Source organism: Sturnira hondurensis, unplaced genomic scaffold (genome assembly GCF_014824575.4).
Source record: "Sturnira hondurensis isolate 20B ecotype Veracruz unplaced genomic scaffold, ASM1482457v3 Scaffold0021555, whole genome shotgun sequence".
Taxonomy (NCBI): Eukaryota; Metazoa; Chordata; class Mammalia; order Chiroptera; family Phyllostomidae; genus Sturnira; species Sturnira hondurensis.
Window position 1 is genome coordinate 4,915,883 of NW_028094186.1, and position 26,983 is coordinate 4,942,865.

At 38.3% G+C, this 26,983-nt stretch overlaps 1 protein-coding gene across 1 annotated transcript in view; it reads left to right on the top strand.

The window, feature by feature from the left end:
* The window catches only part of EIF4G3 (eukaryotic translation initiation factor 4 gamma 3), a 294,797-nt gene that overhangs the window by 196,086 nt on the left and 71,728 nt on the right, over positions 1-26,983 (top strand). Inside the window, exons 14-18 of the mRNA XM_037032698.1 lie at positions 12,823-12,911; positions 17,898-18,144; positions 19,709-19,842; positions 21,377-21,496; positions 21,851-21,961. Of these exons, the coding sequence (XP_036888593.1) occupies positions 12,823-12,911; positions 17,898-18,144; positions 19,709-19,842; positions 21,377-21,496; positions 21,851-21,961 (701 nt within the window). The remainder of the gene's footprint in view (positions 1-12,822; positions 12,912-17,897; positions 18,145-19,708; positions 19,843-21,376; positions 21,497-21,850; positions 21,962-26,983) is intronic.

The following is a 26,983-nucleotide window of genomic DNA, read 5'->3' on the forward strand; positions in this document are numbered from 1 at the left end:
ATGAACTTCTCCCTTGGGTTACTTTCCCCTCACATATGGTCGTTTAACACGGTTCTCTGATTTTACCTGATGTATTTGTTGAATTTGTCCACGCCTCTTTTTCCCCTTCTGCCACTGCCTTAGGCCTGCACTTTTGCACGATGCCTCTCGTTTCCCTGGCTTCAGTTTTGTCCCCCTTCCAAGTTCATTCTCTACCAAGCAGCCATCTCTTTAATGTGTAGATCTGGCCTTGTCACTCCTCTTTCGTGTCTCTACTTAAACCCTGCCAGGTAATGGGTGGCGGGTGTGGGCTGGCATTTACCTTCCAAGACAAATTGTCAACTTCTCACTTTTTACTACAAGTTCTTGTTACATTTAGGAATGGGAGCAATCTTCTGAGTACAGATGCATAGGATCTGAATGTAACTTTTGATGTATTTGGTTAATATAAGCACTAGCAGTAAGGTGTAGTCAATTATTAAGACAGCAACTTCGCACTCCTCTGTCTTAGCCTTTCCTTTTGTCTGTCTCTGACCTTGGGGAAGTTTCTTTGTCTCTGAGTATGTTTTCTCATCCACAAAATGAGGAGTATTTACTTCATAAAATTGTAGTGAAGATGAAATGTGATACATGTAAAGTTTAGCACAATGTCTGACATAGGCTAACCACTATGTAAATGTTACATACTAATAATACTTCTATTTTCATCTAGTATTAAGGGCTCAGATGTTTTCCTTTGAACTGTACTAGTATCACACACAACAAGTGGGTGTCCTGATCTCTGCCCTTCAGAATTGATGTTCCAAAGAAGAGCAGTTCAAGAAGAGGATGTCTTTGGAAGAGTGGTGAATCCGAGTGGGAGATGGTAGAGAGTCCCTTCGAATAGCCCCTGTGCACGTGTAACTTTGGACCCTCCTTATGTTGTCAGTCTTCTCAATGGCAAGGCGCATGTCAGGGCACCCTCTGCTTTCTTTTGGGTGGGACAGGTTCTGCTAAGACTGGTGAATTTTGAGGATTGAAAACGTCAAGGCATTCATTAAAATAGAGTGTAGTAATAACATTATTAATTTCCTGTTTTGGTCAGGAATAGAAAATTAGGAAGAAAACTAAAAGAAATGGGGAAAAATGAAAAGGATAGCCAAAAAGCGGAACCCACCCAATGTTTGTCAGTTGATCAATGAATAAACAAAATGTGGTGTTTGTGTATAAAATGGAATGTTATTTAGCCATGAAGAGGAATGTGTGTGTGTATAGAATGTGTGTCTCTGTGTGCGTGTGTGTGTGTAGTAGACTGTATTATTCAGCCATAAGAAGGAATGGGGTACTGATACATGCTATGACAACCACAGGGTGCATGGATGGACCTTGAAAACATTATGCTAAGTGAAAAAATCACAAAAGACCACATATGGTAGGGTTCTGTTTATATGAAATGTTCTAGATGGGGATTTTTTTTTTAGATTTCATTTATTTATTTTAGGGAGAGAAGGGCGGGAGGAAGAGAGGGAGAGAAACACCAGTGCGTGGTTGCTTCTCATGTGCCCTCTACTGGGGACCTGGCCTGCAACCAGGCACGTGCCCTGACTGGGATTCGAATGAACAACCCTTTGCTTCAGAGGCCGGTACTCAGTCCACTGAGCCACACCAGCTAGGGTTGGATAGGCAAATTCTTAGTGACAGAAGGTATTGGGTTAGCCAAAAAGTCCGTTTAATTTTTTCTGTAAAATAAAAGGCACATTTTTGTTTTCACCAATAACTTCATTGATTTGGGTATTTTGCGTACGTTGACACTCTCTCCTGACACTGACTTCTAGACGGTAGAAGCCAGGGCTGCTACTAAACATCTTCCCACATGTAAAACAGCCCCAGAGCAGAGAATTTTTGGCCAAAATATAAGTACTACCAAGAAACTTCACAAACCACTTTTGACACTTTTGATCACTCACAGCACCTTCTCCATACACTACACAAAAATTTTTGTGTTTTAGTCGCACGTTTACCTTTGTTGAAATAATAAAGCATGATATGCTAAAAATGTTGTTTTCCACCATCTTCAGTATTAAAATGGCTGCACAGAAATTCACCAATTTCGATATGTATTTTATTAAATGATGCTGATATAACAGCTGTCACAATACAATCTAAAAAAGTTGTTTCAAATGAAGTTGAAGACAACTAAGCACTAATAGAGCCATTGTATGGAAAAAACTAAATGAACTTACTGGCCAACCCAAAAGATACGTATTTCCGGGGGGTTGTGGTGGACGGGAGAGTGAGGGGAGAGTGCCGATGGGTTCTCTTGTAAGGGAGGGAGTGGGGACGGTTGCACGACTCTGATATAAACCGGTAAGTCGAAGGTGAATTTTATAGTATGTGTATTGTGTTTATATCTCAATAAAGCTGTTAGTCTAATAATATGAATAGGATGGTGAGTGGTCGTGCTAACAGTGTATCGGAGGCATCAGCCTAAGAATTTCATGCTAAAAACCCTGGAGATAGAAGTGAGTCAGGTTAGGGAGATTATAGAAATTTAGGAAGTAGGTTTCAGTAAAAACACCATAATCAGCGATATGAGGCATAGAGGAGTGTTGGGATACAACCAAAAACCAAATTGTCTTTTGGGGAATTTTATGTCTGAAGTATATATTATTTTTATTCTGTCTTACTATTTTCTGTTTCATCTTACCTGAGTTTGAGAGAGTATTCTCAGCTAGGGGAATGCTCCACTGTAGTAACCATTCTGTGGCATTATCTGATGTCACAAACGCAGAATGCCTTTCTGGTGTGGGGAAGCAGGGTGGTTATTTGTGGTTGAAATATATAAGGAATCTGTTTCAGAAGTAATGGTCCTGCATTTCCAGTTCTTTTGCCTCAGGCCATCATCTCTAAGCTCTCCTACAGCTTTTCTCCAGGACCCTTCCAGGCCTTCCTTCTGCTCGCACCTGTCCATCCCATTCATTTATCCATCTCTCTGTTCAGCCCCCTTCCAGACCATTTCTGAGGCTCATGTTATTGCCTCAGCTACTACAGTTCTCTCTACTTTGAGACTTCTCTCAAAAAGTATTTTCAGCACGTATTTTCAAGCAAAAGGCTTCCAGAGAAAACATTGTTTCTAGGTGTATCTGTCTAAGAGTTACAGACGGAGTTGTTTCAAAGGCATAAGATCTGGGCGCTCAGGTTATGAAGGCCCTGTTTTAATCATTGCCCTTTTTGGTTTACTCTCCCCCCAACCCTCCACACCTATTTAATGGCTCCTGATTCTTACACTCTTGCCTTGCTAGCTTCTCAGCCTAGAGCATGTGAAAGAATCTGCTCAAAATTTTATTTTTTACAATATGACTGCTCTCACAAAATTGTCCATTCTAATAATTCCTTTGTTCCTAACAGTTAAATATATCAATTTAGAACACTCATAATTCTAACACAATTATGAGTCCCAGAGCTGTCATAATTTAAATTAGTAATTATTAGTTACAATGTTTAAAAGATTTCAAATAACATTTGAATGATATTTGAAATATTTAAGTCAGTATATCTGTTCATATAGGAAGATAGTCCCTTTGAAATGTGATACTACACATATTAAGATACTTCATGAGTTATACATGTCACATTATTAAATCATGTTATAACTCCTAAAATGGCTTTCCTGTATATGTTACTAATGGTGTCTACTCTAACTTTTAAACCATGCCGAGTAGACAGTTGCTTGTGTAGTATGAAACAAATGAAAAGGCTGTAAGCATATTTACACATATGATACACATGTATTTGCATATATTTTCCAAAAGATAGGTAAGAAGTGTGTGTTTAACAATGGTTTCCTCTAGGGAAAGAGACCTGGTAACTCATGAGAAGAAGATTTTTTCATTTCATTGTTTTGAGATTATATATATATATCAATTAGGAAGAAAATTAGGAAGAAATGTATGTCAATTAGGAAGAAAATTTTATATATATATATATATATATATACACACACACACACACACACACCATTAATGTGAATTAATTTTGTTATAATTAAAACAAAAAACAAATTGTATAAATTTTGCAGTTTCTTGGTTCTAATTAAAAAAATAATTATTTCATATATATGAAACATGGATTGTAATTACCATTATTCAGTAACACAAGTAGGAAGAATAGAAGTATTTCTAAGAAATTTATTTTTTGTTTTAGTTCCTGATACCATTCATATGAGGTCAGTTTTCAAAAAAGTGCTTAAAAATTTCACTTGTTTGGATTTAAGGCTGAATATGATTCAATTCATCAAATATCTGAGCAACTGTAATTGAAATAAATAGATGCTGACATTTTCAGATTTTAATAGAACCTGGGTCTCTAATATTTAAACTTATTTTTATTTTTTTAAATATTCATTTTAGAGAGGGGAAGGGAGGAAAGAAGAGAGGGAGAGAAACATCAGTGTGTTTGCCTCTCGTGGGCTCCCTACTGTGGTCCTGACCTGCAGCCCAGGCATGCGCCCGGGACTGAGACTGAGACTCAAACCAGTGACCCTATGGTTCATAGGCCGGCACTCAAATCCACTGAGTCAACACCAGCCAGGGCTTGAACATACTTTCAGATGAATTGTAACTTAAAATACTTTTTGACTACATATTCTGATTCATATTTTGGGACATAATAAAGAATATTCAAGTTGGGGACTGTCAAAATCAAGAAATGTGAAGGGCTTATTTCCTTTTTCCTTTTTTACGGTACTAGCTAGAACCTCCAGAACAATGTTGAATGGAAAAAATAAAAAGTGCATCCAATTAGAAAGAAATGAAGTAAAACTACCTTTATTGAGAAACAACATGGGTATTTACATAGAAAATCCAAAGGACTGTCTACCAAAAATACTGTAATAAAAGTAAAAGTGAATTTCAGCAAGGTTGCAGGATACAAGACTAGGAAAAACCAGTTATTGAATTTCTGTGTACTAGAAATGAAAAATCAAAAATTGAAATAAGAAATACAGTGTAAATAGCATCAAAAATGGGACTTTGAGTCCTGGCCGGTGTGGTTCAGTTGGTTGGAGTGTTCTGCCATGTACCAGGAGGATGCGGGTTCCATCCTCAGTCAGGGAGCCTATGAAGGGCAACCAGTTGATGTTTCTCTGTTACATTGATGTCTCTCCTCCCCCCGCCAAAGTAAATCCTCAGATGAGGATAAAAAAATATATATGAACTTACAAAATTACAAAAGATCTGAACATTAAAATCTTCAAAATGTTGCTGAGAGAATGAAAGAAGACAGTGTCAAAGTATACCGTGTTCACGATCAGAAGACAGTATTTGTAAGACATCAGTTCTATCTGTGGATTCAGCACAAACCCAATCAAATTTCTACAGGCTCTTTTTGTAGAGAAAATTATAGGAAAAAATGATTCTAAAATGAACATAGAGAAGCAAAGTTCCCAGAATAGCCAAAACAATTTTGAAAATGAAGAGTGAATTTGAAAGACTTAATACTATCTGGTTTGAAGAATGATTATAAGCCTCAGTTATCAGTTATCACGGCAGTGTGGTACAGGCATCAAGAAGACAGCTAGATCAGTGAAAAAGTCATCCAGAAGTATACAGTGTGCAAAACATTTTTGTGAAAAGATGCAAAGGTAATTCACCAGAGAAAGGGTACCCTGACATTTTCATACATGGCTGATGAGGATATAAAATGGCACAAATACTTGGAAAGTGGTTTGCCATTTCTTAAAAAATTAAACATAAACTTACATGTAACCCAGCCATTTTACAACCTTAGGCATTTACTAAAGAGAACGGCAGCACATACTCATACAAGTATTTGTGCACAGATGTTCACAGCAGCTTTGTTTATAATATCCCCAAACTGGAAACAACCCAGATGTTTGCTAGTAGGGGAAGAGATGAGGGAGTAAGCGATCACATCTGTTACAGGGTGTATTTTATTACTTGCAGTGATTCCTTCGGGTTAAGATTTGGTCGAGTCTTCTGCACTTGGCAAAGCACCAACAGTGTGGGCTTACTGATGGTCGTATTGGAGGTTTTTTATTTCCCCAGGTTTACATATTCAGGACAGTGAGCTGTAGTGTTGTTATATTTAGAGATGAAAAGCAATGACTAGACAGAAAAATAATTACTTCTGTTGAAGTCTGTCCTCTAATTAAATATGTGTTTTTGCTGTAGTGATTGTCATTTGCTCCTCTGTACTAGGTTTATTGTAAATTAAATTGCAGTATATTTTAATTAAGGAAGAAGTGGCCCAAAAGCATTTATTGGAATACAGAAATACCTAAGACACTGCAGTAAGAGCAATGAAATGTAATACAGAGGTCTAGAAAATATGCTAATGGTCTTAGTAGAGTCATCTTTGTTCTCACTGCTGACAGTTGCATTATACACTGTTATCTGCTGAGGTTTTTGTAACAAACCTTTGACTTAGAGTCACTTTGTCGTTTTATTTTCCTAATGACTTGACAAATTGTGCTGGAAGGGAAGCAAACAGCATTCGGAATTAACTCTACCCTTGCTGAGCTCCTTGTCCTCTCCTACAAAAACAAAAGGCCACGGAACTAAGAACTAAAAGTGAAAATACAGTTGGAATTTGCATGAGAAAGTACAGAAACAAGGTCGAATTGAGAAGCAGGGTATCATGTTGGAAAGACTAGGGCTTTGGAATTTGAGTTTTAATTGTAACTCCAACCTTTACTCTCTCAATGTAGTTAAATAATTTCTCTGTATTTCATTTTTCTCATTACTGAAATTGGAATAATATAATAGGACCTACCTAATACCAGGAGACTGAACCAGTGTTTATTGCTATTGTAAGGAGAGATATTAATTTTGGATGTAATTTTTATCACAGGGCATTAATTCATTAACATTTCAGTGAGAAAATTAACATTTTCTAATACAGTACCTTCTGTGGGTCAGGTACTATATTAGACACTACATATACAAAGGAAACCAATAAGATGCAGTTCTTATCTTCAAAGGGCTCCAACTCTAATAATGCGTTCTTAATTTCTGTTTAAATCTTTGGTTGTGTAGAATGGCAAAGCTACATTAAGAGAATTGGTGATAAGAAAATTTGTTAGCACTAGCAGGTCCGAAAACTAGTCCTGCTGTTGACCAGAAGAGATTTGCCCAAGAAAGCACAGAAACTCGCGACTTTAAAGATTGTGAAGCTACCAGGGGTTTCATTCTCATGCAGATGAATATGTATTAAAGTCTGTGGGGTTGAAAGCAGTACATTGATAAGTACTTGAGGCATTATCAGAAGGAAAAAAAAAACAACTTTATGCCTTAATTGCAAATTAGTTGAAATGCATGTTTTCACTTTGTTTTTTGTTGGTGGTGTTCGGAAAGATAACACATTAATTAGAGAACATTTACTATAAAATTATAATAACATTTTGAATTTTGTTTTTGGTAGAATTTAAGTCTAGACTACTATTCTGTTACACTTATGATTTGGTACAAATACTGGTCCCTGGAGAGACTAGTTTATACTGTTCAAATTTCTGTGAAGCAGTCATAGAGCAGAAAGCAGAATTACCAGGCCTCCTATACGTTTCAAATAGCGACCCCGGAGAATATGCTGGAAAAACCCTGACAGACTTACCGTACTCTCCAGTGTTTCCTTTGGTTGACATCCCAGGTGGCCCCTCATCACCGTCATTATTCTTTCCTAGTTCACTTGCATCACTGTTCGACAAACTTCCTTCTCTCACCTGAGTTTCTTCTTTGTTATGCCTCAGTTTCCCAGGCAAATCATCAATTTAAGTTAGAGTGATTTAGTGCCAACTTGTAGGAATTTAAAGCCAGGAGAAAAAAGAAAGTAACATTTTAAAAAATGAGAGAAAAGAGAAAAGATTAGAACTGGGTGCTAGGAATGGGAACTCTCACTGAGAGTTCTGTTGTCGGAACATTCTGCTCTTTATGTGTAACCTGTGACCCTGCACTCGGGCCCCTTCCTCACCAGTAGTGGTGTCATGACCTTGTAGTTTCCTGTCACTGTGGTCCGGAGACCTAGCCTCTGGACACATTCATCTCAAGTCTCAAAGCTAAAGAATTCATGTTGTATTTCAAAAGAATAGAACCAGAAGGGAGACTTTTGTATAATTCAGGGCCTCTTACCCGGGTGTGAATGTGGCCACAGGATCTCCAGCTGCTCTGCTCACTCCAGGCGCTTCTGGATCTTACCGTTCTTTTTACCAGATCGTTGGGAGAAAGTGGGAATAATCTCCCAGCCCAGAATATCCTCTCCAGAAGTGTAGGGAAGAAAGAAAACAGCTTTATTCTATTGAATAAGCATTAAGACTGCAATGAGAGGAGGCTGACAGCTGTCAGGAAGTGGGTTAGGCTGGGCGGGATAAGAGATAGAGCGAAAAAAGAAAAAAAAATTCATGGACATGGGCAACTGTGGTGATCATGGGGGGAAGCGGGTGGGGGGCGTGGAGGAGGGTATGGGGGAGATGGTGACAGACTGAGTCTTGGGGTAGTGAATACACAAAATACAATGTACGGATGACGTGTTGGACAATTGTGTTAATCAGCGTCGCCACGATAAATTTACTAAAAAGGAAAATAAGACTGCACTGAGCACTGCAGGCAACCCACTAAGGAGATTGCCGAGATTGCCGACAGATTGCCCTTTGTTAAAGCCAGGCAGATGTATAATCAATTACATACATATTATCAAGGTAACGACAGTTTGTCCTCATGTGGCAGGACTTGTACCAGCACCACGGCTCTCACATCTGATTTACCGTAACTTCTCCTGGTAGTTGTCCACCTGTGTCAGTCGTGTTTACCCAAAGGAAAACTTATTTTGTGTGTTCGTGGCCGCAGGCGGTATGGAAGCTGGTTGCATAGGTGAAGCTCCCATGGTGGCTGGGAGAGGGATGGCTCCTAGACCCTTAAGAAAAACGTTCCTGAGTTGTAAAGCTAGCAAGAGGCTTCTTTAGCTTCTAAAAAAATTTTACACATACATCAAAGGTAGGGGAAGAGTTTACAATTATACTCTTTCTTCAGGCAAAGGTCTAAGAAACAGGAGAGTGGAAAAAGTCTCTTTCCTTGTTAGCATCAGAAAAAAATTGAAAAAAATTTTAACCCTTCAATTTATTTGTGTACCTATCTGACTAGTAAATAGGTAGTAAGAAACGACACAGTAAAGAGAAGCAATATTAAGTTCACCAACATGGTGTCTTTAGTAAAAGTTCGTCTCAGACTTCTGTTGCATAACTAGTGGAATTACTAGGGTATCTGTCGTGTATTTGTGTGAAGACTGAGGACTGAAAGAAAAAGAATGACCGAGACATGGGAGTGCTGTTACGCCAGCGATAGCAGTGATGTTTATCATTCTTGTACTTACTATGTAACATTTCTGACTTCTCTGAGCCAGGGTTCCAGACTAGAAACACGATGTAACTACTTGGAGTTCCTCTGAGAACTGGTATTCTGCAAGGAAATGGAAGAGAGTGTATGTTTGAGATCACGTTTTCCAGAGCGGTCCCTGAGGTTGCCTTATGTTGCTGTCTCCTAACTACTCTTGATTCTTGCATTTCTCTATGATCTACCATTTCACATAACAGTTTTTGTCAGTCATTGGTGGGAAGACTCTGCAAACTTACATGGGTTTACTAAAGCCCAGTACATTTATGAATCTTGTATATTAACCCCTTTTCTCCAAGTCCAGTAGTTAGCTCCTGGGCTGTACACAGTTATTAGCTCTTAATTTGCCAGAGCTATTGACTCTAGTAGAGCCTGTATGAAAAGTAAATGAAAACCAAGGGGCTCTTCCACTTACAGGTGTGATTGTCAGGCATCTTACAGATGCCAGAAAAAATGGAGCCATTGCCAGGTGTGACAGTTGTGATGTGGCACGATTTTCTGGAGTCTGTATTCCGTTTATGGGTTGAGAGTTGGAAATAGGAACATTTCTAACTTGATGCAATTCTTAACATAAATTCTAAAATCTCTGTCAGAGAGAAGAATCTTCCTAACACCCAGTGATTAAACTTGACTGTGTCCCTGGTGCTTTTCTGAATTTACACGTATTTCATGAAATAAGCTCTGAAGATAAACATGTTTTTTCTGCCAATAATGTAAAAATTTGCACAATAAAACCAACCCAAAATCCTTTAAATTCTAGTATTGCTTTTTCATTTATACTTACTCTGCATTTTGAAGTATTTGAAAATAAATGCACCTAAAGAGTTGAGTTTTCATGGGGGTTGGGGGAGGCTGCTGCAGGCATCTCTAATGTCAGATAATTACGACTCTCACGCGGAGATTGGCATTTGTCCTTTGGTGCTTTAATGCAACCCAAGAAAGAATCCGTGGGGTTTTTGAGAACGTCGGTTATACCTCTTCCCTCAGCTCTGCTGTTCTTTGTCCTGTCCACGAATCTGAGTGCTTACCCTGTGAAGGAAGTTTTCTAGGCCATAGATGATACCTTAAAGAAGAGTTTAAGAAGACTAACAACCTAGTCAAATCAATTATTTAGAACATTCATCTTTCAGTCAGTATTGTGTATTATGTGTTAAAGTCAGAATCAGAGGCAGTGGGTTAAGAGCCTGTTTCATAGTTACATAAATGCAGTAATAAGGGCCTCCTCTAGGGTGTACGTATTGGGGATGGGCTAGGAAAATCTGTGACAGTGTCTTAAATTTAATTCCCTTATTCTAGCTAATTCTGCAGTAATTGTCCTTTAAATGAGGGAGTCGGTATCTGTATCTCTATGTCACCCTCTCTCTCGCTGCCTCGCCGTCCTTGTAGCGCACCCTAGTGGTACTGCACATCTGCATCAGTGATGGTCGGAGGGGGATGCTCGTCTCGTCTCTTAGACACTAGGGGTGGTATGTGTATATGTGTTTGGCTTTTGAAGGGACTCAAGTATCTCCTAAAGAGGTGTGTGCTTTGTCTCACCGCTAGTTGTGAAGTACTGCTTTAAAGTAAAACTTTAAATAGCCATTTAAACAGAGTAATAATTCCCGCTATAAGTAGCTATTTTTTTTTGAAAGCATGCTAAATGTGGTGTGTTACCCATGGAAGAAATGTTTTAATGTTTTGGGGTTGGGTACTTTGATATATTCTTGGTTTTTGTTGTTTAGAGGTGGGAGGAATTTCTTTTTAATCCCAAAGATTTCTCCAGAAAGTGTTTCCCCTTTTCCATGAATGAAATTAAAGCTGAATTCATGCATTTATGAAATAGAATTTGAAATGAAATGTACAGGTTCCCCAGACTCTTAAGAAGAATTCTGCTATGGAAGCAGAATTAATCACAGACATTTGGGAGAGATGCATATAAAACAGACTGGTTTTATAAATCAGAAGATCCATGAAAGATGTAGAGACATTACACGCATACACACATGAACGTACATTGTGTATTTGGTGTAAGACTGTGGGGCTACAGGACGCAGGTGGCAAACACAAGACTGGGGCTGAACCCGGCGTCCACCTTGCTCTGTTCGGCTGGCACCTTGTTTCTACCTGGTGGCAGCACAGAGCTCTCCCTTAACTGTTAAGGAGTAGGTACATTTATACAGTCCTAAAATTATATTTGGCCCTTTGAAGGCAACCTCAAGGCCGATGTGGCCCCTGATGAGAGTGAGTTTGACACCCCTGCGGAAGATTTAAGCCCACGCACAATTACAGTCGTGAGTTCATACGTTGAAAAATGGTTTACCTTGAGTGGGCCACAAAGGAAGAATAACAGATGATTTTCTTGTTCATTCTGGTCCCTGAGGAGAAGGGTAAAGACAAGGTTTTTGGGTTGAGATGTATGTAGCAAAGGAGTTTACAGTGGTTGGTTTTTGTTTTTTTAAATGATGGTACAGTACGTTTGAGAAGAAGAGTGTTAGAGGTCTTCTGTGGTGATGTTCTCCAAAGCAGTGTGAGTATTCCTATTCTGTCCCTCCAAAAAGTTTTGAGGCAGTTTGTTGGTTTAGTCTACATGAGTGAACTTGTATTTCTGTAGAGAATCAGCTTTGTCTTTATTCACTTTTGATAATGTCTAATGTTTCTGTTAAGTGGCTTTTCTTTACCCATCTGGCTGTAATACCTTTTTTGTTTCTGTTAACTCGTGTGTTGCCTTTTGTCATTCTTTTTAATATAGTTTATTTGCTGTCTGAGGTCTAAATTGTACATCCAAGTGTTGGATGATCTTTTTGGAATTTATAAGACAAATTGTGAAAGTCTTTTGTAAGCCTAATTTTCCATCTAGAACTTCTGATACACTGGAATAGTTCATTTAAAAATGTTTTCTTTCTTCATTTTCACCCCAGCAATATTAAAGGCTAAGCCAGCAGAGTTGATCCGAAATAAGAACTCAGTGGTGTGGAAGTGCTGCCTACCAGATGACATCTTAGAGTCTTCTTTTGTTTAGAAAGCTTTTTTGAAAAAAAAACTCAGAACCTGAGATTTAATATTTTTTGTAATATCAAAAGAACCTTAGATATTATCTAATCTCACTCTTATAGTTGAATAGCAGGGGCCTGAGGAGTGTGACCTGTTTAAGATCACATCATTGATGAGCAGTAGAAGCAGATCCATGTCTAGAATGGGCTGGGGAGGCCAGTTATCTATGTAGAAACCCGCCATATTCTGAATCGTGTCCCTGGGTCACTGGTTGGAAAGCCACGTGAACTGATGAGAATAATTTGTGCCCAAGACATTTGCCATTGCATCTCTGGGCCACATAATTGTTCACATTATTATTCACCCATCTCCTGAGTATGGGCAAAAACCCTCTTTTCTTTGGCTAAATTTGAATACAGTTATCATTTAGACCTAATATTTCCCAACATAGCTTCGCAGTGGGAAGTAATGGCAGCCCAATCTTGTATTTCAGCTCAGACAGCTGTAACTGCACCAAAGATGTGGAAGAAACCAAAAGACCGGACCTGCACCGCTGAAGAGGCATTAGAAACAGAATTGGAGGTAAGGGGCAGCAGTGACTTTCCTGGGCCTGTCTTCAGGGCGGTGGTGCCATTTCCTAAGACAGGTCTGGGTTTATTCCTCTTTCTTAGGATACCGTTTTCCAGGCAAAATTTGATATATCAAATTCAATGTCTGACTTTTTTTAAAAGGCCTTTAATAGAATTTGAAAAGATTTTTTTAAATCCTCACCTACGGACGTGCTTATTGGTTTTAGAAGGGAAGGGAGGTAGAGAGGGAAAGAAACGTCAATGTGGGAAAGAAACATCAACCAGTTGCCTCATGTACATGTCCCAGTGGGGATCTAACCCACAACCTAGGCATATACCCGGACTGGGGATTGAACCTGTAACTTTTCAGTTGACTGTATGACGCTCCAACCAATTTAGCCGTACCAGTCAGGGCTGAAAAGATTTTCAATAAATAGCATTGAATTTCAATAAGTTTCATTGAATTTTGGTCTGTATTTCAAAGTACCTCTCCTAAAATGATAAAAGTAAGTTATTGTTTAATTTTTGGTTAACTCCTTCACCCCCTCAATTGAATTTTTCCTTATGTTAATCAAATGGATAGAGGGAGAGGACTAGATGAGTAACAGAAATTTGTCACTGATGTAGTAAACAAAAGTGCGGACAGTTCATTCAGAGACCCATTAGCAGTGGTGATAGAACTCATCAGGTACATTTTAGGGAAATTAACTTCAAATGTCATCGTTTAACTGCATTTCACTCAGTGAGATAACATTCCACGTACAGTTTGCTTGTTGGAAGTAAGCCACACTGGAGTTTGTCCCAGCATGCCAGGTCCGGCCGGTGAGAGGGAGAACCAAGGGCAGGTCTGGGTTCTACGGAGCGCGCTCACGGTGTCGCACTCTGCGGTCTCCGTGTCCTTCGCTACATTCCGAGGCTTACAAACGAAGAGTAGTGTAAACAGTCTCTTCTCCTTAACTCATATCTATTTTATTAGATTAATTTTTATTGAATTTCTAACATAACATTAAGTGTAAAATTATTTTTAAATAACTTTAAATACATTTGTTTCTTAAGGCTTTTTCGTCTAGTTATAATTCTTACCCTCTTCAAGCAGCTCACAGTGCCCCTTTGTTGCTTCTCCCTGTGCTGTCATTGCCCTTGCCCGGTGCTCCGTTGATGTCACAGTTAGTCCCATAGCAACCACAGACACGTTTCATAGATGCGATTTTATTGTGGTTATTGGGGGTAAGAATAGACAGTAAGTTACAGAGGTGCAAACAGTCGTTGAACTTTCTGTGGCTGAACAATAAAATGTTGCTTTTACAGAAAATAAAATACCTTCCAGAAACAGGAGACTCATTTCTATTCCCCTCAAACTGGTTACTTTTTAAATTCAGCTGTTTTTTTATTAGCTTTCTCTTACTACACTTCATGTTTCTCAGCCTTATGGCTAGATTTCTAAGCATTACTGTTAAATGGGTAGGCCACCATTCCTGTGCGCTCTTCTTTAGGTTGAGGTCGGCAAACTTTTCCCATAACAGTTCACACAGTAAATAATTCAGGCTATGCATTCTGCACAATATGATCCCTGTCCCGTTTTTCATGTCTGCTGCTGTAACCCCAAAGCAGCCATAGACAATATGTAAACAGATCAGCGTGGCTATATTTTAGTAAAACTTTACTGATGGACTTTGAAATTTCATACAATAGTCATATCTCATAAAATAGTATTCAGAGTTTTTATCTACCATTACAGATGTAAAAATCATCTTTACCTTGGACACCTTAGAAAAACAGGTGATGGCCCAGATCTGGCCCCTGAGCCAGTTTCCTGAGACCTGCTTTGGATTGTTGTTCTTCATACATGACGACTTTTGACTCATTTTGAATCAATCACTTTTTTTAACCTTATAGTTTAAAAGTATAATTAAAAGGTATTTGGTAATTTGCAGTCAGGCTTTTTTGCAGAAATCCTAGTCCCTTTCATAAAAGTGAGTATTTGTTAAGAGTGCATTGTGAATACTCACTGTCACTGTCTTCGTTCGCACTGATGGTCAAGCTCTCCTTAGGGAGGCGCCAGCCTTCTAAAGACGGTTTCGGGTGTCAGCATGTGGTACTGGGTCGTTCATCATTGGGAGTATTTGATTAAACTCTTTAAATTGTAGCCTGGAAACAGAACATGAAAGATGATTCCTCTTTAAATGTAGTCCAGGCATCTTAAAATTTGTTTTAAATTTTTGGGATATTTCATCATTCGTTGCGTACATAGTTGTCAATCTGATTCTTTTTAGCACTTTAAAAAACTCAAGCATTAAGCACACAGTTTTGTCAACTGAATTCTTAAATTCCTATAAAAGATTCGTTTTTGACAGCTCAGCCAATGAGGTGCTTTCGTTTTTCAACCTGATTTTCTGAGTAAACAATTTAGAAACTGTTAAGCACTTAATGAGCTAGTTGTGTAGAGCTTCAGTCTGCTCAAAGAAAAATAATTATCATAAATATTTAATGTACTATTTTTGTGGATTCTCTTCAAAAATATCTCTTTTAACAGCAAGCCTCACACATCTTAATGATTATGCGTTCTGGTTTGTTATTTATGGGACAAGCTTTATACTGCCTTCTCCAGTTAGATACATTCTCTTTTAATATCTAATAAATTACCCATTGTTGATTTTAGGGGATTTATGAATGGGCATTGAAATTTGAATCTCATAGAATACTCACATTATAAAATATTCTTCTTTGGAATTTTTTTCAACCATTACAACCTCTCCACAGAAGATACCAATATATTTTTTTCTCTAAAACAGCACTTTTTTTTACATTTTAACAAGATCCAAAATAAGAATTCTGTATTATTGTATGTAGAATAACATAGTATACTGCTGTTTAATAAGGTTAAGTACCATTCATAGACTCACATGCAAAATTATTAAAGGTCTTCTTGATGACCTTTATTTAATTATAAGGTGGTACTTACAAGGTCATTATGAGTTAATTTAGATTCATAGTAAGTAGAATAAGAAAAAGTAAGGCTACTAATTCATGATTCACACCTGGTAGATGAGTTTTTTCCCAACTTTTAAAAGATGCCTATTTTTCCCCATGTTTTATAAAAAGAAATCATTTCAGCTTTTATTTTCTTGGGATTTTTCTTCCTTCCTTCCTTCCTTCCTTCCTTCCTTCCTTCCTTCCTATCTATTTATTTATCTATTTATCTTTAGAGGAAAAGGGAAGGCGAGAGAGAGAGAGAGAAGCATCAATGTATGGTTGCCTCTCGTGCGTTCCCTGCTGGGAACTGGCCTGCAACCCAGGCACGTGCCCTGACTGGGAATTGAACCACAATCCTTTGGTTCACAGGCCCACACTCAATCCACTGAGCTACATCAGCCAGGGCCGCTGTCTTTTCTTTCTTTAGATAGTTACCATAGTCTCTCTCTGTTCAGGGAGCCGAGATGCTGCATGTGCTTGTGAGCCTAACTATTTCCATTGTAGAAATAAAGCCTAAAAACCATCTGTTTCTGTGAATAGAGAGGGGAAGGGAGGGGAAAAAAGAGGGAGAGAAATATCAGTGTATGATTGTCTCTCATGTGCCCCCTATTGGGGACTTGTCCTGCAACCCAGGCATGTGCTCTACACTGGGAATCGAACCGGTGACCCTCTAGTTTGCAGGTTGGCATTCAGTCCACTGAGCCACACCAGCCAGGGGTTTTGATAACATTTTAAAATTTAATATCTTTTCCTCATGATCTGAAGTATAATAGAAGAAAATTTACTGGTATAGTGCTTGTTATAATACTTATATAACAAAGTAGGATTTGTAACTTTAATAAAAATACATAATTTCATAAACCACTTTCTCCAGTATATGACGTTCTCTTACACAGTCTTCTGTTGAACCAGTTTAACAGCATTTATTTTTGGTTCTCCTCGTGTGAACTTACCCGTTGGAATGCCTGTTTTCTTTTGAATGCCTCTTCCAAAGAATAATACTCAGTGTTTACCCTTCATGAAAAAGAGACTTAAAGTTCATGAAGAACTTTGTCTCAGGAGTTTTGATAGTTCATATAATCCTTAAATACATTTTTTGGATTTGATTGAAAAATGGTCAAAAATATTCTGGTGAATAGGCCCTGGCTGGCGTAGCTTGGTGGATTGAGCACAGGCCTGTGAACCAGAGGATCGCGGTTCAATTCCCAGTCAGGGCACATTCCTGGGTTGCAGATCAGTTACCTGCAGGCCAACTCCCAGCAGGGGATGCACGAAAGGCAACCATACATTGATGTTTCTCTCCCTCTCTCCTTCCCCTCTAAAGATAAATAAATAAATAAAATCTTTATAAAAAATATTCTGGTGAATAATGCAATTCTATTTTGCTTTTTAAAATTAAGATGCACTAGAACCCAGATTTACTCCCTAGGGGAATATATTGCAAACATTTTTTCATACATGATTTGAATAAGGTCACAGCCTCAGAAAATTCTAAGAACCAGTAAACAAAATAGATTTTACCTAACACGTGGCATCCGTGTAAAATGAGAGGTGATGAGCTTTATGGCACTCACATACTTTAAACTATTCGTGGAGCTCTCCATTTTGCATCTGGAAGACAGCACGCACACACACACACCCTGCAGTGCCTCTTTTTCTGTTTGCTGAGCTGCAGTGGTAAGGGTAGGTAGGCATGCTTGATTTAGATTTCTGACTAGGACTGTTTCATGTCCATCAAGTTCCAAGGATTAACAGTTCTTTCTGTTCTAACCTTTGGTACATTTAGATTTGATTAGTCATGTCAAAGCGTTTCAGTGGCCATTTAAATTGTCTGCACTATCTCAGGAGATGAAATAAGAAAAGTGTTTTAAGCAGCTTACCTTTCCAGTACCATAGAGACTGAACACAGACATCCTTATCCTGAGTGAGATGTTGTCCTCTGCCTTTGAAGGGGTAGGTGTAAGTGGTCATGTGTATCTGCACACAGCGACAGAATATATAACCTCTGTGTTCACATATGCTTTAGCCCACAGCTGAAGAAGAGCTTTCAGGTGACAAAGTACTTGAATGTGAGCAGGATAAAATGAGCCAAGGGTTTCATCCTGAGAGAGACTCCTCAGACCTAAAAAAAGTGAAAGCTGTGGAAGAAAATGGAGAAGAAACTGAGCCTGTACGTAATGGTGCTGAGAGTGTTTCTGAGGGTGAAGGAATAGATGCTAATTCAGGCTCCACTGATAGTTCTGGTGAAGGGGTCACATTCCCATTTAAACCAGGTAAGTTTTATCCCTGTCTTCCTGTGTACATCTCTCCTTCTTCCTTTTACTCTACTGCAACCTTAGAGAAATGGTACTTCTTTATAGTGAAATAGTGGACAGAAGGGAGAGGCTCATTGTAGTGATTCTGTACTATTTATAGAAGTGATCAGCAGGCATAAGTTAGTGATAGCAAATCCAGAGAGCTGTGTTGGTGGAAGTGGTATCTCGTTCTGGTGTTCGCTTTCACTGGCATCAGAAGTGCAGCTGTCAAAGGGACTCAAGTCATCGTTAGGCTGAGGAAATTTAACTTTATTTAAGTGAAGGGGATATTTCACATATGACCATGTCACTTGAAGTAGCGTGCTCATCACTTCACAAGGCTTGAACTCAATTTGTTGGCAGGAATTGTTATAGAACTGAACTGCAGTAAGGAGTCAGAGCAGTCTGACTGCATCACTGAGCACCTGCAGGATGGGAAGTTCCCTGGGAAATACATGATAAACGCCAGAGGACAGTGCGTCTTTAGACACCATCAAATGCATTAAACTTCTTTCCCAGGACTGTGTAAACCGTGCTTGACTTCGAGGTTGTGGAGCTATTTGGTGTCATGGGGAGAGGTGGTGGATAGAAAGTTTGGATAAATGAAGAGTTTTTTCTTCATCTGCCAAATCTGGAGTGACTTCTGCGTTGAGATGGGGTTTGAATGTGAAATATCAGACCTCAGAAATCATCTAGACCAGTGTTCTTCCAACTGCCAATTTAAGCTCATTTGAGGATTTTGAAATTAATATAGTGAGTTACAACCAACAGTTTTTTAAAGGAGAGTAAAATATGTCAGCATATAAAATGTAGTAAAGGTAATATTGTTTTAAGAAACATTCTTAATATATTTTATTGATTATGCTATTACAGTTGTCCCATTATTTTCTCCCGTTCATTCCCCTCTGCCCTGCATCGCCCCTCCCAACAGCAACCCCCTCCCCCATTTAGTTCATGTCCATGGGTCATTCATATAAGTTCTTTGGCTTCTCCATTAACCTCCCCCTGTCTATTTTGTACCTACCATTTATGCTTATTCTTTCAAGTACATTATTTTATTTTACTTCAGATTAGACTGTAGTTGGAGGAAAAACTTTAGCTACTTCAACTTTTCATAATCTTAAATGTTACTTGTTTTTGTCTTTTTACCTTTTTCTCTCCAAAATAATATTACCAAATGAACAACTAAAGTATCCTTCTTTCCCCGAAACCAAGAATATTATTACATTCCCTGTTCCTGAGGAATTTATAGGTGTGGTAGTTTATTTACTGGGGACCGAAAGGCTGCCGAATGTGTATATGAAGTGGTTCCTGTATCAGCTCATTTCAGATTACTCTTCTGTCCAGAGGTATCTGGAAGGAATAAAAGAACAGATGGCAGTATAAAATCTTTACATGACATTCCTGACTGTAGCTCAGTGTTGCATTTGTGTGTGTTTGTTTAGAATGAGAAAAAGTAAATATTGGATTTGGTTTGTACTTTTACTGAATACACACAGAATGACCTTACATTGGTTGGTTCTGCCTACCTTTCTTCTTCTAGAGTCCTGGAAGCCTGCGGATACTGAAGGCAAGAAGCAGTATGACCGGGAGTTCTTGTTGGACTTCCAGTTCATGCCGGCCTGCATACAGAAACCAGAGGGCCTGCCCCCCATCAGCGATGTGGTTCTTGACAAGGTAAGCTAAGTACTCAGGTTTGGAAATGGTTTTTATGATCAGTGCAAATACGTGAAGTATGGGCATTTTTTAGGAATTGTAAGACTAAATGGTATTTGAATTAAAATGTATAATGTTTAAGAATTAGAGTTTGGATTTTGGATTTTTTATATTATAATGATACTGGGATTTGACCCATATTTGAGTGGTGAGGTTTTAAAACTGATTAATTCTCTGCTTATTATGGCTGTTTCCTAGTGATGTGGTGAAAATTGTTTGTTGGGCTGTTCTAGCTAAAGTAATACAGACCTCTCTCCCCACCCCACCATTCTGAAATGTCAGTATGGAATTCGAATGGCATTAAGGACAGGTCATAAGCCTAGGAAGGTATTTGGCAGATCCAACTTAAATAGTAGTCAACAGAATTCAAATAATGTATATCTCAAAATTCTTCCGATAGCTTCTCATAGTGATTAGTCTTTAATTCTGTGCAAATAAATAGGCATCCTTCATCTTCACATCTGACCTTGATGAGGCATACAGAAAATTAATACAGTGTTTATTTTTATCTGTTTTAAATTAAAAGGGGTAAAGTCAGATGTTTATGTGCCCAAATATTCATGTAAGTCAGTGATGAACCAGTGCTGATGGTGAAGCATTGTTTTGAAAAAGAACTATTAATCCTTAATCAAAGTAGAGGATAAATATCTTAGAGAATGAGGTCCACCTCTTATTAAGATTTCCAAACTTTATTTATATTATTTTCTTAGAGCAACAGGTCTTAACTATTTTTGTTGCTAAGTCTTTTCTCTTAGGTACTTATCTGAGGCAGTAGAACGATTGGTGGTACCAACTTAAAGCTACTTCAGTATTTTATTCACTGAGTTAGATTATCCTTTTCAGAAAGTATTCCCTCCTGTCTTCCTTCTTTATCTGTTTCTGACTTTGGCCAATCATTAGTTAATTTTTGCCGAGCTACTTATCTTTGCTGAGTCTATAGTCATATGCTATGCCTATGCAAAGCCAGGTAACTTCTGTGTATTAGACAGAGTGAAATCTTAAATAGTTATCATCATCCATGAAACATAATCTCCTTTTGAGACTTACTATCCACTCAGAACGCACGCTTTTTCTAATTACAAGTCAACAGTATCGAAACCAGAAAGAGCAATAGCAGGATTCTCATAGGCAGGTGCTCTAATGTTCTGGTAAATATGTTAGAAAAAAAATCCTAAAATTTGACCCTAGTTTATAGAATCCCAAAATAGGTCATCTTGTGTTCTACTGGTCCTGACTAGTGAGCCAGTTTATTGATTATGTCTAGCTTCTCCTTGGGAATGTTAGGCCTAATCAGTCCCAGGGCATCAGAAAACCACTGTCAACCTAAGGACTCTAATGCTAGCCCAGAAAATGCTACCAGGTTCACAGTGGATTTTCACTGGCTCAGGAAGCCAGTGCTTACCATTTCAGGTGACATAATTTTTCAATATAAGGTTTTATTGTGGTACTGGATGCTCTGGAACTTTGTTAAGCTTTGCTTTTCTTCTTTGTGCAGATCAACCAACCCAAGTTGCCATTGCGAACCCTGGATCCTCGGATTTTGCCTCGAGGACCAGATTTTACTCCAGCCTTTGCAGATTTTGGAAGGCAGGCCTCCGGTGGGAGAGGTGTACCTGTAAGTGCAGCTTCCCTACAGCCCGATTAGAAACTTGTAGACTTCATGACAGCTTGCCTAACAGCAAGAGAGCAGCTTTTATTTGTTGATTCCTTTAAACAGGAAGAAGAGTAGAAGAGGTGAAGACTCTCCTTTCCAAACTAATATTAAAGTAAATAAAGAGTATACTTGAGTCGTTTTTATTTGAAAGAAGCTTGTCTACATGAATTTGGCCTTGAAATGGCCTTAAAATGGGTTTAAGAAAAAAGAAACAACCTTGAGTATGATTCCTGTCTTGCTTTGAGGTTTCCTGGTGTACTAGAGATCTCTGATGACTTTCAGCTAATGGTCATCTCTTTGTCTTTGTTTCTACAGATTTGCAAAGTGCAGAGCAGGCATGGATTGCCAATTCTGGAACAGAGCAAAACACCAGCTTACACTCCACTGGTGATGTCGGACCCACCCCTGAAGAGCCTGCCTCTAGGGGTGTGCTGAATCTTTTTTTTTTTAAACAATAGTCTATAGTGTTAGAGTATTTTATGTTTTACTTTTATCACTTACAATAGTTTGTGAAGTGAAAACATGAACAAATAACATATGCAAAAGAGCGCAGTGTTGTAAACTGCAGATTGCCTTCACACCCCCAGTGGCGGGTCCTTCAGTGGTGGAGATGGCATCACCAATGGAGTTATGCTGGGGCACTGCCCTGTGCAGGGTTCGGCAGAATCGGCCTACTCCGCTTTGTAGACTTGCAGAAAGCATGGGGAAGAGTTGCCGCTGATGTGAATGCTTGGGAGCACTTAAAGTTCTGGAGGAGCTTAGGGTTGGATGTACACTTACAGATCACCTGTTCAAACTATTTGATGTTTGTAAAAATATTTTTATGTGAGGTGACACTTTTTAGTTCCCCATCACCTTTTATTTCTGTAATGGCAACTTTTAAAACCTGCTTGGAAATAAGACTACACCATCTGAAAACAAATGTCACTTTGTGGGTATTTGAATTACTTGATTGTTTACCCGCAGCCTGATTGAAAATATTTAAATGCACACACCACATTGGAGGGTTTGTAAGACCCACAGAAAATCTCCTTAATTTAAAGCATGTTATCTATTGGGCCCCACCATCTTAAAGACCTCTGTTCTCACACAGCTTTGAAATGTAACCTTTATTTTCTCTAAGTGATGATTGTTACAGAATTTGAATTTCCTCATCAGAGAGTCTTAGCAGCTTTCTAGATAGCATTTTATACTTTGCAGTATTATTTCCCTTTTTAGTCACTTAAATTTATATTCAATCAGTGTTTGTTTTTGTTTTAGTTTTGATTTATATGTCTGTTTTGCCAAACATTTGAAACCATGTGAATAGCATTTTGATTAACCTCGGATTATCAGCGTCTGTGATGATCATATTGCTCAGTTTTGTTCGTGTGTCACTAGCAAATGGTGTAAACGGCCGCGTCTCTTCTTCCAGTGTGCACTGTCATTTTTATTGTCGGCTTCCATTTTTGGCTGATTAGGTATAGCAAAAAAGGAAATACTGTGAATTGAGAATAAACTCTATCTCTCTTAAAATACTGAAATTAGAAAATTAATTTTAAGATAACTATCACGATATATGTTTGCCCACTAATCTCTGTGCCCACATATATCAGATAAATGAGCTATTCAGTGCATGCAAAGTAATATGACCAGGCATGAGCCATTATTAAGAACTGATAGTGTCTTCAGAAAGGTCAGCTTTAATTGTTTAATGACTTTCTTTAAATAGCTCTGTCATATGCCACAAGCTAATTTTAAAGTGAAATTCTGATCCATTGGTTTAATGTAAGTAATTGCTCTTCCACATCGCCATTAGCTAACAGGTGTTCCCCATGTAATTTGCCCAGCCTACTTTGGTGTGTTGTTGTAGATACAGATGAAGGCGCAGTCAGTAATGCTCTTTGGGGAAAAGCAGCAGCCCTCCTCTTCAGAGTTTCTTGTTCCATACATGTAGTCATTTTTACCAGCTTCCAGATGGGCTTGTAAATGGTTACCACCCATGAATCTTAATATCTGCTAGGTATGCTTCGTAGTATGGCTTAAATACCCATAATTCCTAATAGAAACTTTTCTGCAACAGACTTGTTATAAAATATCTTTATTGCATAGCCGTTGTTTTAATATCTCATATGCAGTTTTCAGATATAAAGGTCTTTTGATGGACAATAAAGTGCATATCAGTTGGAAGCATCCAGCATCATCTCTGTAGCTTTTTAAAAGTCAAATTATATAGTGGTTGAGGTATTTTAATGGTAATCCGTTGCCAGACATCACACAGACTTTCCCAAAAGAAATACAGTGAGAAAGGGTCAGTAGGCCTAGACTAGTAACTTACCATTTATATTCATTTCAACTAACTTTGAGACTAGCTGAACCATAGGGTGGTCCTGAACCAGTAGTCCTATTTCCTTTGGTTATTCAGGTAAGCAGAGATGTTTGAGGTGATGGTCTCTGAATGAGACAAGAGCAATATATGTAGTAAACTCTAAAACAGAGGTGAGTTTAATTTATTTTTTTTAATATTTAATTTATTTATTTTTAGAGAGAGGGGAAGGGAAGGAGAAAGTGGGAAAGAAACACCAATGTGTGGCTGCCTCTCATGCGTCCCCCAGTGGGGACCTGGCCCACAACCCAGGCGTGTGCCCTGACTGGGAATCGAACCAGCGACCCTTTACTTCATAGGCCCTTGCTCAATCCACTGAGCTACACCAGCCAGAGCAAATTTTTTATTTAATACATTTAAGAAAAATATATGAGAGTGGGCAAAAAATTTAAACTCCCAGGTCACCTGAAAAAAAATTTTGGCTCACTAGTGAACCCCAAATTTTGATGTCTTATATTGGTTCTGATGTTTGTGGACCCTGAGCACGTTATACCTTTAAAGTCTCTTTTCTAGTCATCAGTCATGATAGTCTGTCCTTCAGGTAAGGAGACCAGGCTTTATTCCTCTTTGTACACTTCATAACTTTTAGTTCTGGGTCCCAGATTTTGTGTTTCATAAATACCATATTTCGCTGCATATAATGTGCACCCGTGTTTTTTGCCCAAACTTTGAGGAAAAAAATTTTTTGTTTTAACTTTCTTATTCAATTTTTTTATTTATTTATATTCAGATAGTTATTTTTTGTATTATAAAGGAATTTTAGCATTTATTTTTTAACATAATATGGTACAAGAAATTTTATGTAACAAATAATTATAAAACACAAGAACAGATACAAGGTATTTCAGGTATGGGTATCCTTATTTTCTTCTCAAAATTTGGGCAAAAAAGTGTGCATTACACACAGCAAAATACAGTAAGTCATATCACTATATATGGTGCAATTTTTAAAGAACACTATAAATTTGACAATTTGTATTAAATTTTTCACACACGAGAAAAGACGTAAGCCCTAGCTGGTGTGGCTCTGTGCATTGAGAGTCGGCCTGCGAACCAAAGGGTGGTCAGTTCGATTCCCAGTCAGGACACATGCCTGGTTGTGTGCCAAGTCCCTGGTTGTGGGCATGTGAGAGGCAACTAGTTGCTGTACCTCTGACACATCAATGTTTCTCTCTTTCCCTTCCTATCTCTCTAAAAATAAATTTAAAACATTTTTTTAAAAGACGCAAAATATGTAAAGGTAATTGCACCAGTCTACATATTACTTTTTAAAAAGTGCCTTTGGTGCTTTGGTGTTGATGATAATACCTTACCTAGATTTTAAGGTGATTTTTATATGCCTTTTATTTTATGTGCCATGATTCTCATAATAACTTTCATAGGTAGGACAAGCAATTTATTATATGAGGAAGCTCAAGTTCAACAAAGTTAAGAGACTTGCTCACAGCAGCTTCACTCATAATTAGCAGAATCGGACTGAAGGCTCCACAGTTCTTTTGTCTTGTGATCTGCCTCTCCTCTCCAGATCTGCGCCACACTCCTCCAGACGTTGATGTTCCAGGCAGTGGATTCATTCTCAGAGTGTAAACATATGAGAGCATTAGAGATTAATTAATTAATAAGCATGTTAAGCATTTTTAAGTATAGTCACCTTTTGAAGAACTCAATATTTTTGGATAAGTATTTGTGAACAGTATCTATCTTAATTATAACCAGAGGTGCAAATATAATTTAAAAAGTTTTCTTGGACACTTGCACATGGTTATAATTTCACCTTTTTTATCCTGGACTAACAGTATTGACTAACATTGTTTCCTGTTTAGTGACACAGCTCACATCTCTCGGCTGCTCCTTTGAAAGTCACACACACGGGTCTTGAGGCAGGGAAAGAGACGTGGCGTCCGTACTTTCTAGATTCAAATGCCAGGGCGTATTCATTGATGTTTGCAGTATTTGTTGGAAATGGGCCCTTTCTAAGTTTGTCTAAATATGATTAAAATTACATCTCCAATATGCATACTATTGCTCTTATGTGATTTTTGACATAATAATCTTTTATTACAGCCACCAACCTTTGTCCTTGACAAATTTTTATGGGTAAATGCATGGATTAAGTTAAATGTTTTGTGGTAGAAGGTTGTGTTTGGACTTGACCCAAGCATTGAAAAAGAGATTAACTGTAGTGAATTAACACTAGAATATAACCTGAGTTATAAAAAACCATACAGTATTTGGCTTCCTACATTTTCTTAACAGAATTGTTTTGTTCAGGCTGTCTTTTCAAGGTTTCCACTATAAACGGTTGTTCTCATGGTAGTACTGTTTGGTTTAGCCCTGTTGCCTGTTGGTACTTTTTCAGTCTGACGATCTGTGTAGTTCTCTTGGTTTTGCCATGCCTGTGGCTTCTGGGTTTGTCTGACCCTGGTTTTTTAATGTTTACCAATAGTCTGAGACCATATTGGCAGTTCTGGGCTCTTGGCTGGATAAATTAGTGTGTAGTGTGTAGTTGATAAATTAGTGTGTAGTGCCTAGAAATTCTAACTTTTGATCCTAATACATTCTTGATACTGCCATTTCTGATTAGGGCAGATGGTGAAATATTAGAGTAATTCTGAGAACGAGTAGTGTGTAAAGGCTTTTAAGATTCTCAGCCTAGGCCTGAAACCGTGCCGCTCTTATAACCTGTCTTTTTCTATAAAGTGTGACCTTTAAGTTTCTGCTTTCTTTCCTGAAGCTTTATGTGAATTCAGAAGGGCTGTATTGGGATATTAAGTGAAATATGGTTCTGGTCTGTATGTGTTGTGTGAAGCTTTTTTTCCTTCCCTCTTGAAACCTAATGGCAGTGTTCACTCAGCATTTAGAGAATGCTGTATCAGAAAACGTAAAGGCTCTCATTCTGCAACAGAGGAGCGGAACTTACTATCAACCGAAAAGCTTCATCTTGCAAAATTATTTCCAAGCATTTAATGTAGCAGCTGTTGTGACTATAAATACAGAGAATGTAGCTTTTAACCTGCCTCCTTATCACACAGTAACAAAAGTTTAATTTGATGGCCAGTGTGACTTGCCAGCATGTTACTGGT